Source organism: Phytophthora cinnamomi, assembly GCF_018691715.1.
Source record: "Phytophthora cinnamomi strain GKB4 chromosome Unknown Contig128, whole genome shotgun sequence".
Classification (NCBI taxonomy): domain Eukaryota; phylum Oomycota; class Peronosporomycetes; order Peronosporales; family Peronosporaceae; genus Phytophthora; species Phytophthora cinnamomi.
In genome coordinates this window covers 224532-243923 of record NW_027151061.1, presented here as the reverse complement: position 1 = coordinate 243923, position 19392 = coordinate 224532, and the positions used below count along the sequence as shown (strand labels likewise).

The 19392-nt window shown below is 50.6% G+C and overlaps 4 protein-coding genes across 4 annotated transcripts; 3 read left to right on the top strand and 1 right to left on the bottom strand.

The window, feature by feature from the left end:
* Positions 1-5100: 5100 nt before the first annotated feature.
* On the top strand, positions 5101-6567 carry IUM83_15485 (cAMP-dependent protein kinase regulatory subunit; the record flags this gene model as incomplete). The annotated part of the gene is made up of 4 exons (XM_067940302.1): positions 5101-5326; positions 5421-5562; positions 5666-5918; positions 6001-6567. The coding sequence occupies 4 exons, from the start codon at positions 5101-5103 to the stop codon at positions 6565-6567; spliced, it is 1188 nt and encodes a 395-aa protein (XP_067780143.1).
* A 399-nt stretch (positions 6568-6966) lies between these two features.
* On the bottom strand, positions 6967-7884 carry IUM83_15484 (ATP-dependent protease subunit HslV; the record flags this gene model as incomplete). The annotated part of the gene is made up of 4 exons (XM_067940301.1): positions 6967-7127; positions 7213-7564; positions 7642-7686; positions 7768-7884. 4 exons carry the CDS (start codon positions 7882-7884, stop codon positions 6967-6969), a joined length of 675 nt encoding a protein of 224 aa, XP_067780219.1.
* A 136-nt stretch (positions 7885-8020) lies between these two features.
* IUM83_15483 (uncharacterized protein) lies at positions 8021-9247 on the top strand (the record flags this gene model as incomplete). Its single annotated transcript, XM_067940300.1, has 4 exons — positions 8021-8120; positions 8220-8358; positions 8437-9048; positions 9166-9247. The coding sequence occupies 4 exons, from the start codon at positions 8021-8023 to the stop codon at positions 9245-9247; spliced, it is 933 nt and encodes a 310-aa protein (XP_067780218.1).
* A 179-nt stretch (positions 9248-9426) lies between these two features.
* On the top strand, positions 9427-9732 carry IUM83_15482 (uncharacterized protein; the record flags this gene model as incomplete). Its single annotated transcript, XM_067940299.1, has 2 exons — positions 9427-9462; positions 9544-9732. 2 exons carry the CDS (start codon positions 9427-9429, stop codon positions 9730-9732), a joined length of 225 nt encoding a protein of 74 aa, XP_067780217.1.
* Between the last annotated feature and the right edge of the window lie 9660 nt (positions 9733-19392).

The following is a 19392-nucleotide window of genomic DNA, read 5'->3' as shown; positions in this document are numbered from 1 at the left end:
AAGCGCAACAACCCAAAACAGTCGTGTGTCGAGGCCTTCTCTTGGAGGAGGGCATGTGGCGGGAATGCGCTGATAACCACGACGGTGCTTTCAGTGTGGGCTCGCGGTGCAGACAAGTGGGGGAAACGCATGGAGTGCGGCAGGAATGTGATGGGAGACTGGAGAAGCGAGATGAGACGTGAATGTGCTAGTACTCCAGGAAACCGCATGGGCAATGCCATGTGTGCATTTTACAGTGACATAATTTTAGTATAGGAGCAATTTAACGAGTGAGGATGCTTGCGGTGGTAGTGCCGAGCAGCCGCGATGACTCAGGGTCCTCATTCTTGGATCAACCCACAAGTGAGAAAGTCGACCTTCTCCCTTACTGCTCTGACGGGGGGACACGTTCTCCTAGAATGATTTACACTCGGGTGCATGGATCTTTTCATACGGCTGCCTTCATTAAACATTTCTCTGAGTGTCGCGCCGCCCCTCCTCGTATACGACGCTGACACTAGCTCAGAAATACGAGCTTTGTCTTCAGGCTCACGCTGCGTCAACATGGTCGCACAAACGCCTTGTCACCTGGGCAACTACTGAGTTCGAGACGGAGAGTCCTGTCGAAGAATCGACGGTTCGCGGCATCCTCAAGAACAAGCGCAAGTACGATGAAGTTCCCGATATCGATAAGGCTCTATAATGCCGATTTGCGTGCATCCGACAAGAGACTCATGGGCCGCATCAAGCTTACACGACTTGGTACAACAACGGAACAATAAATGGCTCGCAGGTGAGCCGTCTTGGAGCAGATACGGAGGGCAGATACGGATCTAGTGAGGCTGGCAGTACACGTTTCAGCTGCGCAATGGTCATTGGTTGTGTCTCCGCCTCGGGAAAGCAGGCGCCGTTGATAAGGATACGGTAGCAAAAAGAAGGAAGAGCTAAACACCACCATTGCTCAGTATCACTCACGTGGTGTTTACAACATGGATGAAATTTTCTACCGTCGAGAACCCAGAGAACGTTGACCACTGACCAAGCGGAGAAGGGGACAAAACAGTCGAAGGAGAGGGTGACAGTGTGCGTCGCAACCAACGCGCACGGAACGGACTGCCTCACATTGCACTTCATTGGCAAGTCAAAAGAACCAATACCTCTACGGACCACGATGTATACAAGGCGTTCGGTGTAACATATACAAATACTGGCAGAACTTGGATGAATACCAAGAAGTATTGCGACCGGTTCACGCTGCTTAACGCCAGCATACAGATGCAAAAGCGATATATCCTCCTTCTGGTGGACAACATGTCCTCCCATAATGAAGTGCTGGTAGAGCGAGAGCTTTCTAATGTTCGAGTTCATATGCATCCTCCAATACAACTGCTGTGTTCCAGCCAATGGACCAAGGCATCATCAAATGTCTGAAGGATGAGTACTGCAACCAAAAAGGAGAATGCGGAGATGACATGATTTCTTCGCAGAGATAAGTATATTACTGTGGTTCTCTTCTCCGCAATGTATTGGTGCTCTGAGGGCTTTAAAAACATCTCCAATGGAACTATTCGTAACTGCTGGTGCCGCACAGGCTTCAATTCAAAGGCCGACGTCACATTATATTGGATTAGGTGAAATACAGTATTAAATAGCAAATCGTTTAATGCCCATGGCATAGCGTATTACCCTCATTACCCTTTCTTTTAAGGGTCACCTTCTGCAAAAACAGGGGGCAAAAACAGGGGGTCCCACTGTAGCGTGACCCAATACAGTTTTCCATATGAGACCCCGCCAAACAAATTGACGCTTATTTACATTTTGACGTTTTCGCGTTTAAAGATGTGCCATTCATTTTCGCACTTAAATGAATATCGGAGAAAAGGGCTTTTTAGTTTTTATGACCGATAAAATACTTCACTGGAGCTCACGCAGTCCAAGATTAGCAAAGATGGAGGGAAGGCAGGAGAAGCCAGCTTCCAGCGTGGGCCCCCGTGCACCGTCAGGCGAAGATGCGGACTCTGCAGTCGCCTCCTCTAGCTCCGACGACGTGTTGAGCGCGGATGAAGGCAGTGACTGGTCGGGGAGTTCGCCTATTGCTTCTGTAGTTGACGATGGTGACTACGAGACACATGAAAGCTGTGAGGAGGTTGATGCTGAGGAGGAAGACCTCGCCTCGTACCTGTGTGATGGAAGTATCGCTCATCAGGTGCATTCTCTCGTTGCCAAAGACCCCTGTGAAGCTAAATGCTTGAAAGATAAAGAGAAGTTGGTGGAGATTTTTTTGCTGTCGCTGCAGGGAATGGACAAGACGGAAATTCAGACCAGCGTTTTGACAGCTATTTCCATCCTTCTATGTTCTGACAACACGGCGGTGCGTCGTGGACGCGGGGAACGAGATAAGTTCCATTACGTTTTACCTAAAGTGGGGCGGGTGTGTGTACAGAGCTTTGTGCTTGCTACGGCGTATCACGCTCAACGGTACAGCGCTACAAGACACAAATCCGCGACGGCTCCTTCTCTGCCAAGCGTCATGGCAATCAGAAGAACAAAAATGCAGCGGTCATTGATCTAAAGTGGGTCACTACCTGGTTCAAAGAATTCGCGGAAGAAGTTGGTGAGGTGGTTCCTGTTCGTGTTCGAGTGAAAAAGACAGACAACGGCCAACTTCGGAAGTTCGAAAGCACTGAAAAGTATACCTTCCTTCCGACGTATATTACGTGGGATCGCTTGTTTGAAGAGATGCAAGAGTTCGTTGAGCTGTCACGCATTCGGCGACGTGAGCCGGCCCGTTCTACAATGAAACAGTTACTAGCGCTTCATTGCCCGGAGATCCGCATCAGGTCGCCCCGCGATAACGTATGCGATGTTTGCTCAATCTACGTAACGAAAATGCGTCATGGTGGATCTAACGACACGACAGAAGTACTCGGTCGGCACACGGAGTCAGCCAGACGAATGCGGTACGACAAAAGATCCATTTTGTTTTCGCTGTGTGTTGGTGACAATTTTTTAATTGACTGTTGGTTTTGTGAATAGGTTGGAGTACAAAGCAGACCTAAAAAAAGCCGGTGACGTCTGTGCTGTTGTTGTCATGGACTTTAGCCAAAATTTAACGGGCCCAAGTGTCTCTGAGACGCCCTCGATGTGGTATTTCTTGTCGTTGTTATCTATTAGTGTCTTTGGGATATACTTTGCGAACGACAGTAAACAGCACAACTACGTTTACGACGAGCGCGTCAGCGGCAAGGGAACCGATCAAGTGAATTCGATGCTGCACGACTTTCTCAAGCCCAACGTGATATCGCGCAACATCCGCCGACTGATTGTCTACGCCGACAACTGCGGTGGACCGAACAAGTCAAACTACGTGATCCACTTTCTACTAGCTCTCGTCCACCAAGGATTGTTTGAAAAAGTGGATTATAAGTTTTTTGTTCGGGGACATACAAAAAACGCATGCGACCGCGGCTTCGGCCACATCCACAAGAGGTTCGCCCGGGTAGACTTCTGGACTGTGGATTCCGTCGTGGGGAATGTTACTGCAGCAGCAAAAACAGCTTCGCAAACACCTCACGAGCGAAGACACCGTTTTTAAAAGTTTCAAGACGATACTTTCCGAGTAATACAAGCCGTTGTCCGCAGTGCAGAAGTATCACACTTCTTCGATGAGCTTGGAAACACCAGACAGCGTCACGTGCAAAATTGATCCGGATGATGCCGGCATCGTGGAGGACGTGCGACGAAAGATTGACGGTTCTCTCACTACCAAAACAAAGGTAATGCAGATATTTACAAGCTTCTTAGAACCGATTCCCCTTCCAACGCCGAATGCAGAAAAAATGGAGCAGATGTACCGAAAAAGGCGTCCTTTCGTGCCTGAAGAATACCGTGACGATCCCCTGTACACAGTTCCAACCGCTGACGTAGTAGCACAATCGAAAAACACAAAGAGAGCTCGTCTACAACTGCGTACTGACATTGCCCTTGAGGCAAAGAGATACCAGGATGAACGAGAGATCGCGCCTTCGTTTGTCGAGCAACTGGAGGGGGCAGTGGCAGATATCGCAGAGTCACGAACGCATCGAAATGCCGATGATGCACAGTCCAAGTCTACAACTACTCAACCAACCCAATGAAAAAGAGCCAAGAAGGATTAGTAGGTCAGCAAAACGAATTGACACTTATGTCACACATAAAAATTCAGTGAATCGAAATGACACTAAGTGCAAAACTCAAACTTTGCGGTGCTGATAAAATGTGTTGGAGGACAAAAGTTCGTCCAATAGTCGTCCAAGTATAAAAAACCAACATAAATATTTTGCACTTTTAATTTTCTCTGGAGATACGTTTTTCGACTGGCCATTACAAATACTTCCACTACGTATTTTTGGGCAACCGATAACTCAAAATGACCACAAAACATCGGGCTCTAACGTGATATGGCTGGTTACAAAATGAACCAAATGTAGATAAGCGACATTTTGTTTGGCGGGGTCTCATATGAGCCCAGTATAACAGAGATTTAATAGTCTAACATCTGTAAAGCACTATGAATACAAGTACAGTTGTACGCCTCGTTTTCGGAACAGTCAAGCATATTTAAACCTAGAGTTGACCGCCTCTCAGCAGTTCGTTTCATTTCGTCTTTCTTCAAGTCACCATAGATTATCCTATGAGGCGCACAACTGATGTATTGTGTGCACCACACCATCTTGGTGTATGCTGGGTGCCCCGCCAAGCGTCGCGAGGAGAGCAGAAGAAGCGCTAATTTTATCTCGGGGCGCGTCGCCACGAATAGCCCGTCCGAGCCCGACAGCCGCACTGCCGGGTCCAGCACAGTCCAGCGCAGTAACCACCGCGCGCTTCTAATTCGGGGCCGCCTCCGCGTTATACTTGGAGCCACGCGGGACCGCGCTGCGATCTTTCGGCCGCGTGTGTGGGTTCAGCAAGCGCCACGCCAGCAGGAGTTTCTTCCATTTTGGAGCGAGGGCCCGTGGCGCCAGGCTCAGTTTAGTTCAGGCCGCTCGCGGAGACGCAACCAGAGCGCGATCACTCTGCGACAGACGTGCGCAGCCCCAGCAGCAGCAGCTACAGCCACCGCACCAGCAGCAGCAGAGCAGCATGACGGACGCCGAGGGCGTGCAGCAGGAGCTGCAGGACTACCTGCACAAGAAGGGCATCAACACGCTGTTCATCAACCTGGTGGAGTCGCTGCTGCTGGCCAAGCCCGAGAACCCGATTCTGCACATCATCCAGTACCTGCAGGCCAACTACCCGGAGGAGGCCACGCCGCGCCGCAAGCCCAGCAGCAAGGAGGACAACCCAGCGGCCTCGCCGCACTTGCAGTGTACGCGACGCTTTGGACAATGCACGGCAGAGAGAGGGGTCTCAAGAGTCTCTGATGGGTGCTGCCTGCCTTTTGTGTGCTTGTTCATTTGCAGACCACTCGGACGAGAGTGAGAGCGAGGACGAGGACGAGGGCGGAGACGCCGTGGGCGAGATCGCCGCCCCCGTGCCGCCCCCGAAGATCATGGCCAAGGGACGACGCACTTCGGTGTCCGCGGAAACCATCGACCCGCTGAGGTTGGTGACGAGAATCTATATATGCGGCGGTGGAGCCCCCGTCCTGTCTGATGTTACAGACAAACTGACCCTGGTGTTTCTTGTTCTGCATGTGACGTGGCAGCGCGCGGCAGTTCGAGCGCGTGGTGCACCCCAAATCGCTCGAGGAGAGGGAGGGGATCAGCCGCATGGTGGCCGAGAACATTTTGTTCAAGGCGCTCGATGAGAAGCAGCACGATATCGTGTTGGATGCCATGTTCCCCAAGGAGTTCGAGCCTGGTGACATCATTATCAAGCAGGGTGACGACGGAGACAACTTTTACATTCTAGAGAGCGGAGTCTGCGAGGTCTACAAGGACGACGAGCTCGTACAAACGGTGCGTTGGTGGCACGTGGCGTGCTACGGTGAGGGATTCTTGTACTCATATTTGTGGCTCGATATTTATTTGCTGGTTGCAGTGCACTGAAGCTATGTCTTTCGGCGAGTTGGCACTAATGTACAACGCTCCCCGCGCTGCTACCGTCAAGGCAGTACAGCACTCGAAGGCATGGGCATTAGATCGGCAGACTTTCAAGTTCATCATCATGGAGACAACATTAAAGAAACGTGAGGCTCACAAGGGCTTCATCGAGCGTGTACCGCTTCTCGAGTCGCTGAGCGAGTACGAGCGCCTCACAGTTGCAGATGCTCTGAAGACAGAGGCGTTTAGCGACGGCGAGGTTATCATCACCCAGGGTGATGACGGCAATTTGTTTTACATTATTGAGGAAGGCACGGCAGTGTGTACGAAGCAGCTCTCACCTGCCGACCCGCCGGTGGAAATGGGGCAACTCACATCAGGTGCATACTTTGGTGAGATCGCACTGCTCACTACTCGACCTCGCCAGGCAACAGTAACTGCGATGGGCAAGGTCAAGTGCCTCACGTTGGACCGTAAAACGTTCAAGCGAGTTATGGGTCCGCTAGAAGACATCTTGAAGCGCAACATCGACAAGTACAACTCGGTCATCGCCAACAACATTTAAGCAGCAGCAGGTAAACAGGAAAGCGCACAAGCGCACCAATACATATTATACACGCCTTCCAACCATCATCACGATTTTCGAGACACAAGGACCAAGTAGCAGCTGGCTACAACCGTAGTGTGGGGTAGCCACTGTAGGCAAGGTGCTTTCATCGAGTGGTCGGCCACTCCCAGCGGCAACTGTTAGTGTTCATCCGATCACCTCTGCTCAACGACGTATCATGCTCTACTTTTCTGTTGTTCATACACGTTGGCCTTATGTTCTCACGCCACCATACACACCATGGTAACGCGCTCGTCGTTCAAGCACAGCAGAAGCCAGCACATTGATTCTTGCCATCATATCCTGTATAGAATGGTATATCCGCAAGAAGCCCGGTGCAACTTGTTTCTACGCCGCTTACTCCTTCTTGTCGCTCTCAACGTCATCCTTTCCTTCCTCCAGCATCTCCACGACAACGTTTCCGTTCGTGTAAACGCAGATGTCCGCTGCGATCTTCATAGCCTTGCGAGCGATCGTCTCGGCGTCCAGGTCCTGGTCGATTAGCGCACGGGCAGCAGCTGCACCGCCAAGCATCAACCAAGCACCCTCGTCAATATACTCCCTTCTGTACACAATCCACTACAACAAAAACGCTACCCGTACCAAGAGCGTAGGTGCCTCCCGAGCCAATGCCGATGATGCCGTCGTGGGGCTCCAGCACGTCTCCGTTGCCCGTCAGCGTGTACGACTGCTTGAGGTCCGACACGATCAAAATGGCCTCCAGACGCCGCAGGTACTTGTCCGTCCGCCACGCCTTGGCCAGCTCCACGCACGAGCGGGTCAGCTGGCCCGGGTACTCGTCCAGCTTGGCCTCCAGGCGCTCCATGAGCGTGAAGGCGTCGGCCGTGGAACCAGCGAATCCCGCCACGATGTGCTCGCCGATGCGACGCACCTTCTTGGCGTTGGGCTTGACCACCGTTTGGCCCAGCGACACCTGGCCGTCTCCGATCAGGCACTGCTCGGAATTAAGGCACACAAGCAGCAACGTTAGCCACGTTCCGCCCACTAATTAAGCTGCTGCAGGCAACGCACCACTTTGCCTCCCTTGCGTACGCACAGGATCGTCGTGCCGTGCATCTGACGCGGATGTATCATAGCAAGAGGGGTTAGTTGGGGAGATTTAGCGTAACTTTCAGCGTATTTCAACACGGGTTGTACCGTGGGGGCGTCGGAGAAGCTCGCGCTCTGCATGGCGCCGAAGTGGGCGGTGGCCGCGGCCAGCGACGGCGACTTGCGCGCGCTCGAGGCGGCGCGGAACAGCGAGCGGGCCAGCATCTTCCTGCTCTCGGGCGCTGGGCGAAATGAACGGGAGGCCGAAATGATTGAAGCGGATTGCGTACGCCACACAGATGTTACGTGGCGCACACATATTTTATCATTGTAGAGAGAGTCACATACATTTTCGAGATACATGAGTTCGTACGCGACCAGCGGTCCGCCTTCTTCAGGCGGCGGGGGCGCCCCACCGGCGCCTTCTCCGCCTCCCCCGTCCGTGCAGCCCACGCTGAAAGGTGCTTAGCGAGGTTTTGCTCTCTCTACTGCGTTGAACTAAGTGGTTTTTACGTGTTTATCTCGGATTTTTTTCATTATTTTTGGTACTATTGTGTTAGTGATGCGACTGTACAAGCCCAAGCTCTACGTGCAGGGAGCCAACGGAGGCTCCATGCTGCCCACATCCATGGCGGAAGCCACGGCCACGCAGCACGAGTTCGCGCTGTCCAGCACGCTCATTCTGCCCGACAGCTTCGGGTATGCCTTGTCAGGGGTCATTCTGATTTTTGTTCACTTCTTATTTGTTATACTTGTGTATATTTTATGACACTACAGAGAGATTTTCCTGGGCAACACCTTCAGCAGCTACATCAGCGTGATCAACCCGTACTCGTGCGAGCTGCGCGATGTCGGACTGTCCGCAAATATCCAGTGTGCCAACGACCGAGTGGAGCTGCACGACAATCGCTATGCTCGGACGGGGAAACTCCCACCGCCTAATCCTGTGGCTGTACTGCCGGCTGGTTCCAGTCTGGATATGGTGGTGGATTATCCTCTTAACCAAGTGGGCAACCACGTGCTTCGAGTGGGCGTGGCCTACGTGGACCCGGTGACGGGGGAGAGCAAGTCTCTCCGAAAATTTTACCGTTTCGCGGTGCAGAACCCTTTGGTTATCACGTTCAAGCAAAACTCAGCGGCGATGCAGGCGCAGAAGGGAGAAGCTATTGTCGAGGCTCAGATCAGGAACGTGTCCAAGTTGCCACTTTTCGTCGACAGCATCAAGTTCTTGCCGTTGCCACCGTTTACGTCGGAGGAGATGACGGTGGATCCTATAGGCAAGAAAGCTGAAGGAGAACTGTCATCGATTCAGGACCTCTTGTCGATGAATAATGCACCGCAGACCCTTGTGTATCCGCAGGAAGAGCTACAACGCGTGTTCCGCGTCTTGTACGATCCAGCATCGGACCCGTCGTTGCTATCAACGCAGGTATGCCACAAGCCGAGTTGTGATGGCTACATATTCGAAGATGGGAAGCGTTTGACTAACATAAGTACATGTGCCAGGGCTCCCAAAACCTCGGTCGACTTCATGTTGGGTGGAAAACATCGATGGGAGAGGCAGGTTCGGTGCAAAGCCAACCAGTGATGCGAAAGGCTCCTGGGGCTTCTGGTCATGCTGGACCAGGGCAACACAGCGAAGTAGCCGTCGCTGTTGAAGAGTTACCCGAGGGAATTGTCTTTGGGCAACCATTCTTGGCAGCTGTATCCGTGACAAACAAATCGATGCACAGTCTGGCGCTCCAACTACAATTTCGCAAGGATCTTATGCATGGCATTGTCTGCTCCTCCGCGTCACACCAGGTACGTGGGTTTAATTGTTATTAAAGTCGAAGTCGTGGAGAGACTGCTGACATCGTAACTTGTATTCATTACTGTGTATAGAATATTGGGGTCATGGAAGCGAAAACAGCACAAACTGTATGGGTCGAATTTTTGCCTATGGTGGGTGGACTCCAAGCTTTGGGTGGTGTTGTGTGCGTAGACATTCGCTCAGGTCAGGAGTTCGTTCAACCGTCCGTGCTAGCGCACGTGCTGGTTGCTCCTCCAACGTCCCGCAAAGCCCTTGACTAATCCAATCAGTGAGTATTGCATTTACTTTTGTTAATTTATTGACTATGATGGGGGCGCACTCACATTATACAGCACATGCTGGGTTTATTGCGCTCTGGGTACGAAGCAAGGCACGTGAATTCAACCTCACCGGCCAAAAAGATGTCTCCTGGGTTAATGTCAACTGCGTTGTCCTCTTCAAGTCTCACGAAGGTTCCCCACTTGCTACCGTTGTCATACAACCAGTATCTGCTGTCATGATATTCGATGATGGCGTGTGCTCGAGACACGTAGCGATCATTGAGCTCGATGTCTGCTCCACTGAGAATCCCGCCTATGGAAGCAACATTACGTACGACGTGGATATCCCCGCGCTGAGCGCCTCCAAGCACGTACAACACCAACGCATTCGGTATCTGCGCATCATTCTGTGTCTCCAGAACGGTTTGCTCCAGTAGGTGTTTATTGCGCTTTTTGCGACGCCACCGCCGTGCCCCTGTGGTGTCGCCTTCCCCGTCAGACCCATCCAACGAATTGTGGTCATCGTCGTCGCCACTGGTGCTGTCGCCCCCGTGCAAAGCACTCGTCACTACTTGCGAATGATGCATTCGTCTTCCTAGCAGGGAATTTCCTCGTTTCAACGGAGCTTGATGCTGCGCCGCGGTTGGTGACCCAGGTCCATTACCGGACTGTTGTCGCGGTGTGCCGAGCGCAAGATGAGCGAGATGGGCCGCCGCAACGAAGAAACATTCCACTGTTGAGCATGCCTCCAGACGAAAGGACAAGTCGCAAAAATTCAACACTGATGGTGAGGAAGTCGAGCTCATTGCAAGCACTGGATCAATCGATCTCCACCACTCATCTGTCTCCGAGTCTGCCTCTTCTTCGACATCTTGTACGCTGTTCGGGTCATGCTGCTCTTCCTCATAGTCTTCTTCGTATACCTTGATAGTTCGCCGACGCTCCCGCTCGCGTTTGCTTCGTATGATGCGTACTTTACCACGGCTTAGTACCAGCAAACCGTCACGAAGCTGCAGGGTGCTGCCGCCGGCAAAAGCTGCAGGAACGAACAACTTGCCATCCTCGAACAAGGTTGACCCGTTGCCATACACAGCGACTTCAGCATCAGCAGATAGCATACGCATTTCTTGAAGCGAAAGTCCACGGAGCCATGGCACACTGCTACAAGCCGCTCGAATGGTTCTGTCTCGGCATCGATTATGGCGCAAATGAGCGCGCACAATATCCATGTACAACTCGAGGTACCCGCAGACGTCCTCTCTAGCAAGTGCCAGCAATACACACGCACTCGAAACTTTTGCGCTATCTGCGTACTCAAGGTCATCGATGGAGTCGCTGGGGTCGTGCAAACTTACCTCACCAAAGAAACCTCCAGTTGCTACGTGCTCAACAAGAATCTGGGGGCTGTCTCCTCGATCAAGGTCGTCGTCGGATTTCGAAAGCTGCAGCGCAACCTCTCCGCTGATTATCATGAACACGAAGTTTGCAGGGTCTCCTTTCTCATAGACCATTTCGCCAGAACCAAGTAGAAGTCTCTGGCCACAACGAGCAAGGTTTGTGATGGTTTTCCAGTCGGAAGCGATCTGCTGCAACCATGGCATGGCACTCAAGAGTCGAACGTGTTCTTGTTCTTCGCGAGCTGCCGCGCTTTTCACGTCCGCCGCACTCTTCGAATAGATGACTTCGAGTTCACACCCGCCACACCGAAAAACACAGCCTTCAGACAGCAACAGGGGCTTGCTTGTATGCTTGACCACCTCAACCATTTCATCTTCGCCCGTGTCTTCTTCGACTGCTCTCGTGGATGGTATGACTAATGGTCTGGCCTCGTCACGGCCAATTAAAAAGTATGTGCCGGTGTTGATTCCTGTGGGCTTGGGTGTGAGTAAGCAAGTTCCCCTCTCAAGTTGAACGCTGAATTGCTCGGTGGCTAGTGATGCGGTGAAGACTTGTGCGTCACAGTCGCGGCCTTTGCCAAACGTAACAGGCCCACCACTGCTGCCACCCCAGCCGCCACTGCCACTGGAAGCTCCAGAACCAGAGGACGAAAGTAATCGGAAACCTACCGGAACGAAGACGCCGCGGGTCCGTGGTTTTCGTTTAGATAACCGCAAAACATCTATACGCATCGCTGCCTCCTTCATGTCAGGGCGTCGTTCACAACCAAACGCCCTCGCTACCGTCGTGACGTACAGTGCGCATTTGCCAAGCAACAACCAATCGCCCCGAGTGACTTTAGTAAACCTCTGCGTAAGCAGGACGCGTGTTTGCCGGCGTGGATCACGCTCAAAGGAAATGTCTTGTAGCACGAAGGACGCTCCGTCAAACATAATTCGAGCGTGCATGGCACGCACTTCGATGCCTTCAGATGGAAAAATACGAACGTCACAAGCCGATGAAGAGCCAATGAGATAAGTATCCTGCCCTGGCAGTGTCACTTCACGGGCATCACGAACTTTCAAAGGTTCACTGCTCGCTTTAGCGGGGTCATGCTGGAAAATCGCGAGACGAACAAGGGCAGGACGGCGTGTTGTAACGGGGAACAAGTTCCGGTAGGGCTTTTTCGATTCGGACTCACTTCCAACAAGTTTATCGATCATATCGTCGTCAACATCTTCTGCCTGAGATGGCTCGTGGTAGTGGAGTTGCTTGACTTCTGGGCGTATGTAGCGGCTCCCAAAGAAAACAGTTCCGTCGGACATGACAGGAGGCGTATCCGAGAAGTGAACAGTATGGTGCGTTTTCGATCGCGGACGTTTGTTTTCTTGTGAGCTCTCCGTTTTCGCACTGTCACGCACTCCAATTCGCCTCGAGTGGATCCTCCCAGCTTCATTAATGAATTCGTCTTCGATGTCAGCAGCAAGAAGACGACGCTCTTCAACGGTGGATATGCGCTTCAATGTTAGATGATCATGCCCGTTTCCACTACTACTGGTGCTTGGTGTTCTCTCCAGTTTGGAGGGTTGACCTTTACTGGTGTCAGCCGTAGAAGCAGAATGATCTTGCTTCGAGGCACTGGTAGAGTTGGAACTAGGGTTGGACTTGTCGCTTCGCGTGCGCCGAAAGACCTGTGTAGCCGTTGTGGTTTGCAGCTCAACCACGCGAATCGAAGTAGTAGGGCCGATACGGAATACGTCCCCATGGCGGAGGCGAAATCCATCTCGTTGCGGGTAATGCCGGAATCGCGTACTCAAGCACAGAAAAGTTCCCGTTGTGCTTCCGACATCGCGCACAAAGTAATTATCGCCAGCTACAGAAACTTCAGCGTGGACAGGGTCCATAGACTTGTCTTTTGTTACTACGAGGGTTCCTTCGCCAGGATCTCGTCCGACAAAGCCCGGTCCAAGGAACCACGACTTCTGCGATCTTGTGCGTCCACGGCTTGTAGACCGAGGTAGTACCATGCAGAGTTCTTCTTTTGCACGAAGTCTTCGGCGCGGTTTTCCTGTTGGTTTTGTCGCGACAGCTTCTAAACTGGAGTCCATCGCCTCTGGTTTTGTCCCGCGCGAAAAGGTTCCTTTATTGGAGGTGTCTGTCGATGTGAACCCCCTGGTATTACTGCGATGGCTGCTAGTGGAGCTTCCGTAGCTGATAGCTGATCTCTCGAGGTGACCTGAAGACAAAGCGGACTTAGGGCGTCTGAAGAAAAACGAGCGAAGGTCAAACTCCGTGGGGTTGTTGAGGAAAATGATGCTATCGTTGGGGTCATCTTCCACGCAAGAAGGAACCGCGGGTGATTTCCCACCATCACTTTGTTCTTGTTGCCCCTCTGAAGCAAAGGCACGTATTGCCGTCGGGGTCACGGTACGCTTGCGTCTCCAAAAATTGTGAAGTCGCTTAGGCGATCTGGTCTGGTGTGATTCATGCGTATCGGACGATGCTGATCGTACCAACCTGTGCCCAGGCATTTGAGGCTTCTTCGAATTGCGTCGAGTTTGGGAGGGCATGTTCATCGACCTTTCGTTAAACCCACGTAGTCAGGCCAACCGAGGCGGGTGTTGTGGGTGGACCTTCGACGGCTACAACAATGGTCCGATCAACAAACAACTGGGGCTTCGACACTATCAATAGTCCCCGTATTTGTATGGTCAACAAAGACAAGAATATTCGTGAGGAGACTATCTTTATTTTTGTCGTCATCACTGTGGAGGAGAAAGCCGTAATCCTACGGAACAACCTACCTTAGTTGGATGCTGAAACTTATGGATAAATTCTAGTGCACACCATGGGGCTTACTGTGAACGCTTGGTTTGGTAATAATGCACCCTAGACTATCACCAACCAACCCTTCATCGTGGCTTCCTTGGGGAAGTTTGAACAAGTTATGGGGATGGCCAGACCAAAGATAGCTGGATGGTGTGCTACTTGCTTGATATTTTCAGCCATCGCTCGAGCTGAAGTTAGCAAATCAGGTGTTATTACGAAGACACGTCGAGTCCAAGCATCATCCCATTTTCGTCAATGTCCTCGGAAACTAAGACCAGCATCAAAGCGAACAGTTTAATCTATTCGTTAATATCAGCTCAAACTCTTCCAGTAGCTGCTCTGTCCAAATCGTTTCGAGGGCGACTTCTTCCGGGGATTGTACACACGTATATTCGCCAAAGATTCTACAGATACCACCACCAGATACTCCTATGCGCCGCAGTTTCGTACTGCTTTGGTCTCTAAGTGGCGATGATCTCAGCGTCAGTAGGACGATTCTGGCTGTTGTCCTATGGGTGTCGTCAAGATTCGGCGACATTACCACATTGCGATACGACATCGTGCTGTTGGTGTGTCAAGCATTTGATGTTTGGTTCTTCTCTACGATCACAAGTGTGATCGTCGTCACGATTTCCATGTACTTTTTTTAATTCACGCTTGATCCGAATGATCTCAGAATGGCTTGGCTTTCACCATGTCATTTTCTTCGACGCTCATGTACTTGACCTCAAGAATCTCAATTATATTCTAATCGTCGGTATGTTCTCACTTGTTATGATCTCGATAATGTTGGGACGAGTGGATGGTGGATCTACCTGAAGTGCGAGAGCAAACATGAGGCTTCGAGCGCTCAGGGTTCGATTTGATTGGGAATGGTCTAGTATCATTTGGTCTTTTCCTCATCAAAACCATCTTTCGAAGGCAAAAAGCGCTTCGGATGCGACGAAAGAGGTCATCGTCGCTCGTACAAGGATCTGAAGTTTCGGCGTCATGGGTCTCAATGTGCGACTCAAGAATTAACTCGAAGGAAACCTCATTATGAGGGGTCGACGCAGTTCAGCACGTATTGATTGTCAAATTTCCTCAGAAATTCGATGCAGTCAATACATTGCTGACTTGGAAAATGGGGGAAGTGGGATTTCATACCGCCTTGGGTTGTCATGGCGCTCTACAGTGTGGGAGCGCTTGGACTTATCTTTTCTCATGGCTCTCTGTTTTATGAATTCAGCGAGTCAGTGGAGGATACCTTACACAAGTGACTTACTGGAGCCGATGATATCGCAGACTTCGTTGCTGCGTACACTCACCTTCACTGCTACCATTGCCATGTTCTACCAACACCAACTGATGAATTACCTCTCTCTGCCTTCGACTTCATTTTCTACTCATTCCAAGTTGCATCTTTACACATCTGCGTCTGTAGTTTATACAGCTGGGACTGGCCACAGTGTTTGATGGTGGTATCATGGTCACTGGATTTTCACTCTCGACGCATTGACTCCGATCATCAGAGGGTTGCTCAAACTTCGTGTGCACTATGCAGTCCCAGTTTTGTGTCTGCTGCTAATCGACCACATCGCATTGATCTACCCGATTTTCTTGACTGGCGGCTTTCAACAGCAAGACTTTGTAATATATGAAGGGGCCGTCTGGGGGCAACATTTATCAACTGTACCGTTCTACGTCAGCCGATCTTTGACCCTGGTTTTATGGTGTTCATGCTTAGTTGTGCGATTGGGTTTGGTATCTGATGACGCTGTCGCTATTCTTCGTGGCTCAGTCTGTTATGACAACTTGTTTTTGCAAATGGAAGACGCGCAGCTCAATCAGATCGTAGAGGTGAAGGCGCTAGAACCTCTGTCTCGAGATGCTTGAGTGTCACCAACCGCGTTATTTCACTGAGGTCAATCAGTCTAGCCTTATGCTTTAATTTTTTAATAGTCAGCGGCTAGTAGTGTATCTGCCTGAACATGCCTTGGATCTTATTGTACGGAATACACTGTCATCACCAGAGAGTGGAATACAGTATTGGTGGGTGATTCCCAAATATAGTCGAATACATATTACTCCGCTATTTTCACAGCGCACGACGTAGGAGAAGACGTTAGTGCTCAGACCACATCTTGTCAAAACGAAACAAAATTACAATCGTAAATGACCACCCGACCAACGGATGATACCTCAGCCTGTGGCATCGTCTACTCGCTCGTACCAGCCCGGCCTCTTCCGGCAGTCGACTTGTCCAAGTCGTTCCGTGGCCGTCTCCTTCCCGCAGTAATGCACACATATATCCGCCGACGATACTACAAGCACTACCGAACCATCCTGTTCTGTGCAGCTGTCTCCTACTGTTTAAACCTTATCGTACCCGTCGCCAAAGCTTCCGTCGGTGAAGTCCTCGCAATACTTGCCGTTATCTTGTGGATGCCGATGGGACTCGGTAGCATTACGACGCTGAGATACGATATCGTGCGGCTCGTGTGCCGCACCTTCGACTTCTGGTTCTTTTCCACCATTACGAGCGTCATCGTTGTCTCCATGTCCATGTATTTCTCGGACTTGCGGTGGGTTCGGGTACTGATCGACTGGTTCGGATACCACCATGTCATTTTCATTGATGCACACGTGCTGGGTTTGCGGAGTCTCACGTACATTCTTATTACGTCTATCATCTCCGCTGGCGTGGTGTTGGTTTGGATGATGCTTGGAAAGATAGACGGCGGCGCCTCATTTTCCATCTTGAAATATGAAAGTGACCGAAGCAGGTTTGATCTTACAAGTGTGGACGTTATTGGTAATGGTCTGGTTTCGCTTGGTTTTCTTCTGGCCAAAATTGTTTTCAGAAGAGGCAAAGTTCTGCGTTCGAGGCGTACGAAGTCAGCATCATCGGTGGAGTGCATTATTTATCGGTGCAGACTTCAGCTAGAACCCGTGGGTGGGCCATCTGCCTCGCGTGACTCGTTCGGTGGGGGTTCCCTTTCTAACTCAAAAATGTCTTCATTGCGGGAAGCTGATACAGTTCAGCACTTAGTGTTTATTAAGTTCCCGCAGTATTTCAGTGCGTCTGACACGCTGCTTCCTTGGAGATGGGCAAAGCGATTTTGCTTCCCGACGTGGCTACTATTGATTTTTTATACTTTTGGAGCAGCAGGATTTCTACTCTCTCACGTTCCACTTGTAAATGAATTTAGAGGATCAGAACTGTTTTCGGCTGTCGATGATAGATATACGCTCGTGCTATCATCAGTTGCACTGATATGCACAGTTTTGTTCACTGGTTTATTTGCCATGTTCTATCAACGCCAGTTGCTCAAGCTGCTTTTCACTTCGTTCGACTTTGTGTTCTACTCATTCCAGATTACGTCTACCAGTATCGCTGTGTGCACTTTGTTTAGTTGGGATGCATCGCACTGCCTAGTGGTACTGTCATGGTGTCTATGGGCGCACTGGGTTTTTACGTTGGATGCGTTGACTCCGGATATGAGAGCAATGTTCAAGTTTCATATTTGCTTTGCTGCACCCGTTTTGTGTCTGCTGCTAGCAGACCACGTAGCGATCATTTTCCGGATTTTCTTTGTAGGTGACGAGGAGTTACGCGACTCGGTTATCTTTGAGGGAATCATCTGGGGTCAGCATTTAGTTGTCCGCGTCATACCTTTTTACGTTAGCCGATCATTGACCCTTGTGCTGTGGTGTTCTCGACTCGTCACTTGGATGGGGTCAGCATCCAACAGCGATGTCACAATTCTTCGTGGTTCAGTCTGTTACGACAACTTTTTCGCGAAGGGAAGACGAAAAAACTCGCATATTACTCAGATCGTCCACGTAAAGGCACTAGCAGCGTCGTTATCTCGACATGCTAAGGTTCCGCCCGTCGTGGCACTTCAACGAGACCAGTCGTTTTGAGTGTAGGCACCTCATTCAAAGTATTTGCGTCGTGTCATAGGTATTCACCCAATTTGGAGGGCATACTTGCTCAATCGGGCGAAGAAATCACCTGAATTCGAGACATACCACTGCTAAACCTGGTTAGAGACACCGACAAATTAACAGATTCTGAAGCATCCAGGAGGATGCAGTGTGCCACGCATTTTAAATTCACTGACCAGCACGATTACGAGCATCATGCTCTCTTCGATCATGACAAGCGCAATGCAAGCACCGCAATACTAAAGTACACCAAAAGAGGGATTGAATGGGCAAAATACTGTCGTCGCGGTGCCCACAGGGACTCGCGTCCATATATTGCAAAGATAATGAACTAAACCCATTTACTGCGCAAACGCATTTAACTCGAGAAATCACTAGAGAAATCGAGGACAATATGTCTACTACCGCTTCATACGTCACCAACAATGCCACGACATGAAGACACCTCCTCCTCTAGCGTCGCCTATTCGATCGTATCAGCCCGACCTCTTCCGGCAGTCGACTTGTCCAAGTCGTTCCGTGGCCGTCTCCTTCCCGCAGTAATGCACACATATATCCGCCGACGATACTACAAGCACTACCGAACCATCCTGTTCTGTGCAGCTGTCTCCTACTGTTTAAACCTTATCGTACCCGTCGCCAAAGCTTCCGTCGGTGAAGTCCTCGCAATACTTGCCGTTATCTTGTGGATGCCGATGGGACTCGGTAGCATTACGACGCTGAGATACGATATCGTGCGGCTCGTGTGCCGCACCTTCGACTTCTGGTTCTTTTCCACCATTACGAGCGTCATCGTTGTCTCCATGTCCATGTATTTCTCGGACTTGCGGTGGGTTCGGGTACTGATCGACTGGTTCGGATACCACCATGTCATTTTCATTGATGCACACGTGCTGGGTTTGCGGAGTCTCACGTACATTCTTATTACGTCTATCATCTCCGCTGGCGTGGTGTTGGTTTGGATGATGCTTGGAAAGATAGACGGCGGCGCCTCATTTTCCATCTTGAAATATGAAAGGAGGCACCACATATTTGTCTTGATGTGAGCTGCAATGGTGTAGTACGTGATAGTATGTGGTCGGCAATGGTTTGGTAACAGTTGGATTTCTCCTTGTCAAAAATTGTATTCAAAAGGAAGGATGTGTTCGACCTGCAGCCAAAGCGAGTCATCAACAATAATTGATTGTATCATTTACCGCTGTAAACTGAGGCTACATCCTGGATGATAGCGCAGATTTAGGTAAGTTCCCACAAGAATTTGATGTCTACGATACACTGCTTCGCTGGAAATTTGCAAAACAATTTCACGCAACAGTATGGATACTTCTGGTGGTGCACGGTATGGGGCTGTCGGATTTGCTCTCTCTCATCTCTCACTGCCGCACGAATTTACTCAATCGTGTGACTCTGCGTCACATGAGGACATCGTATTCGTTATGTCATTGATCGCACTGTCGTGTACGACTACGTTTACTGGGCTATTTGCCATGTTTTATCAACGCCAATTGCTCACATTATTGTGCA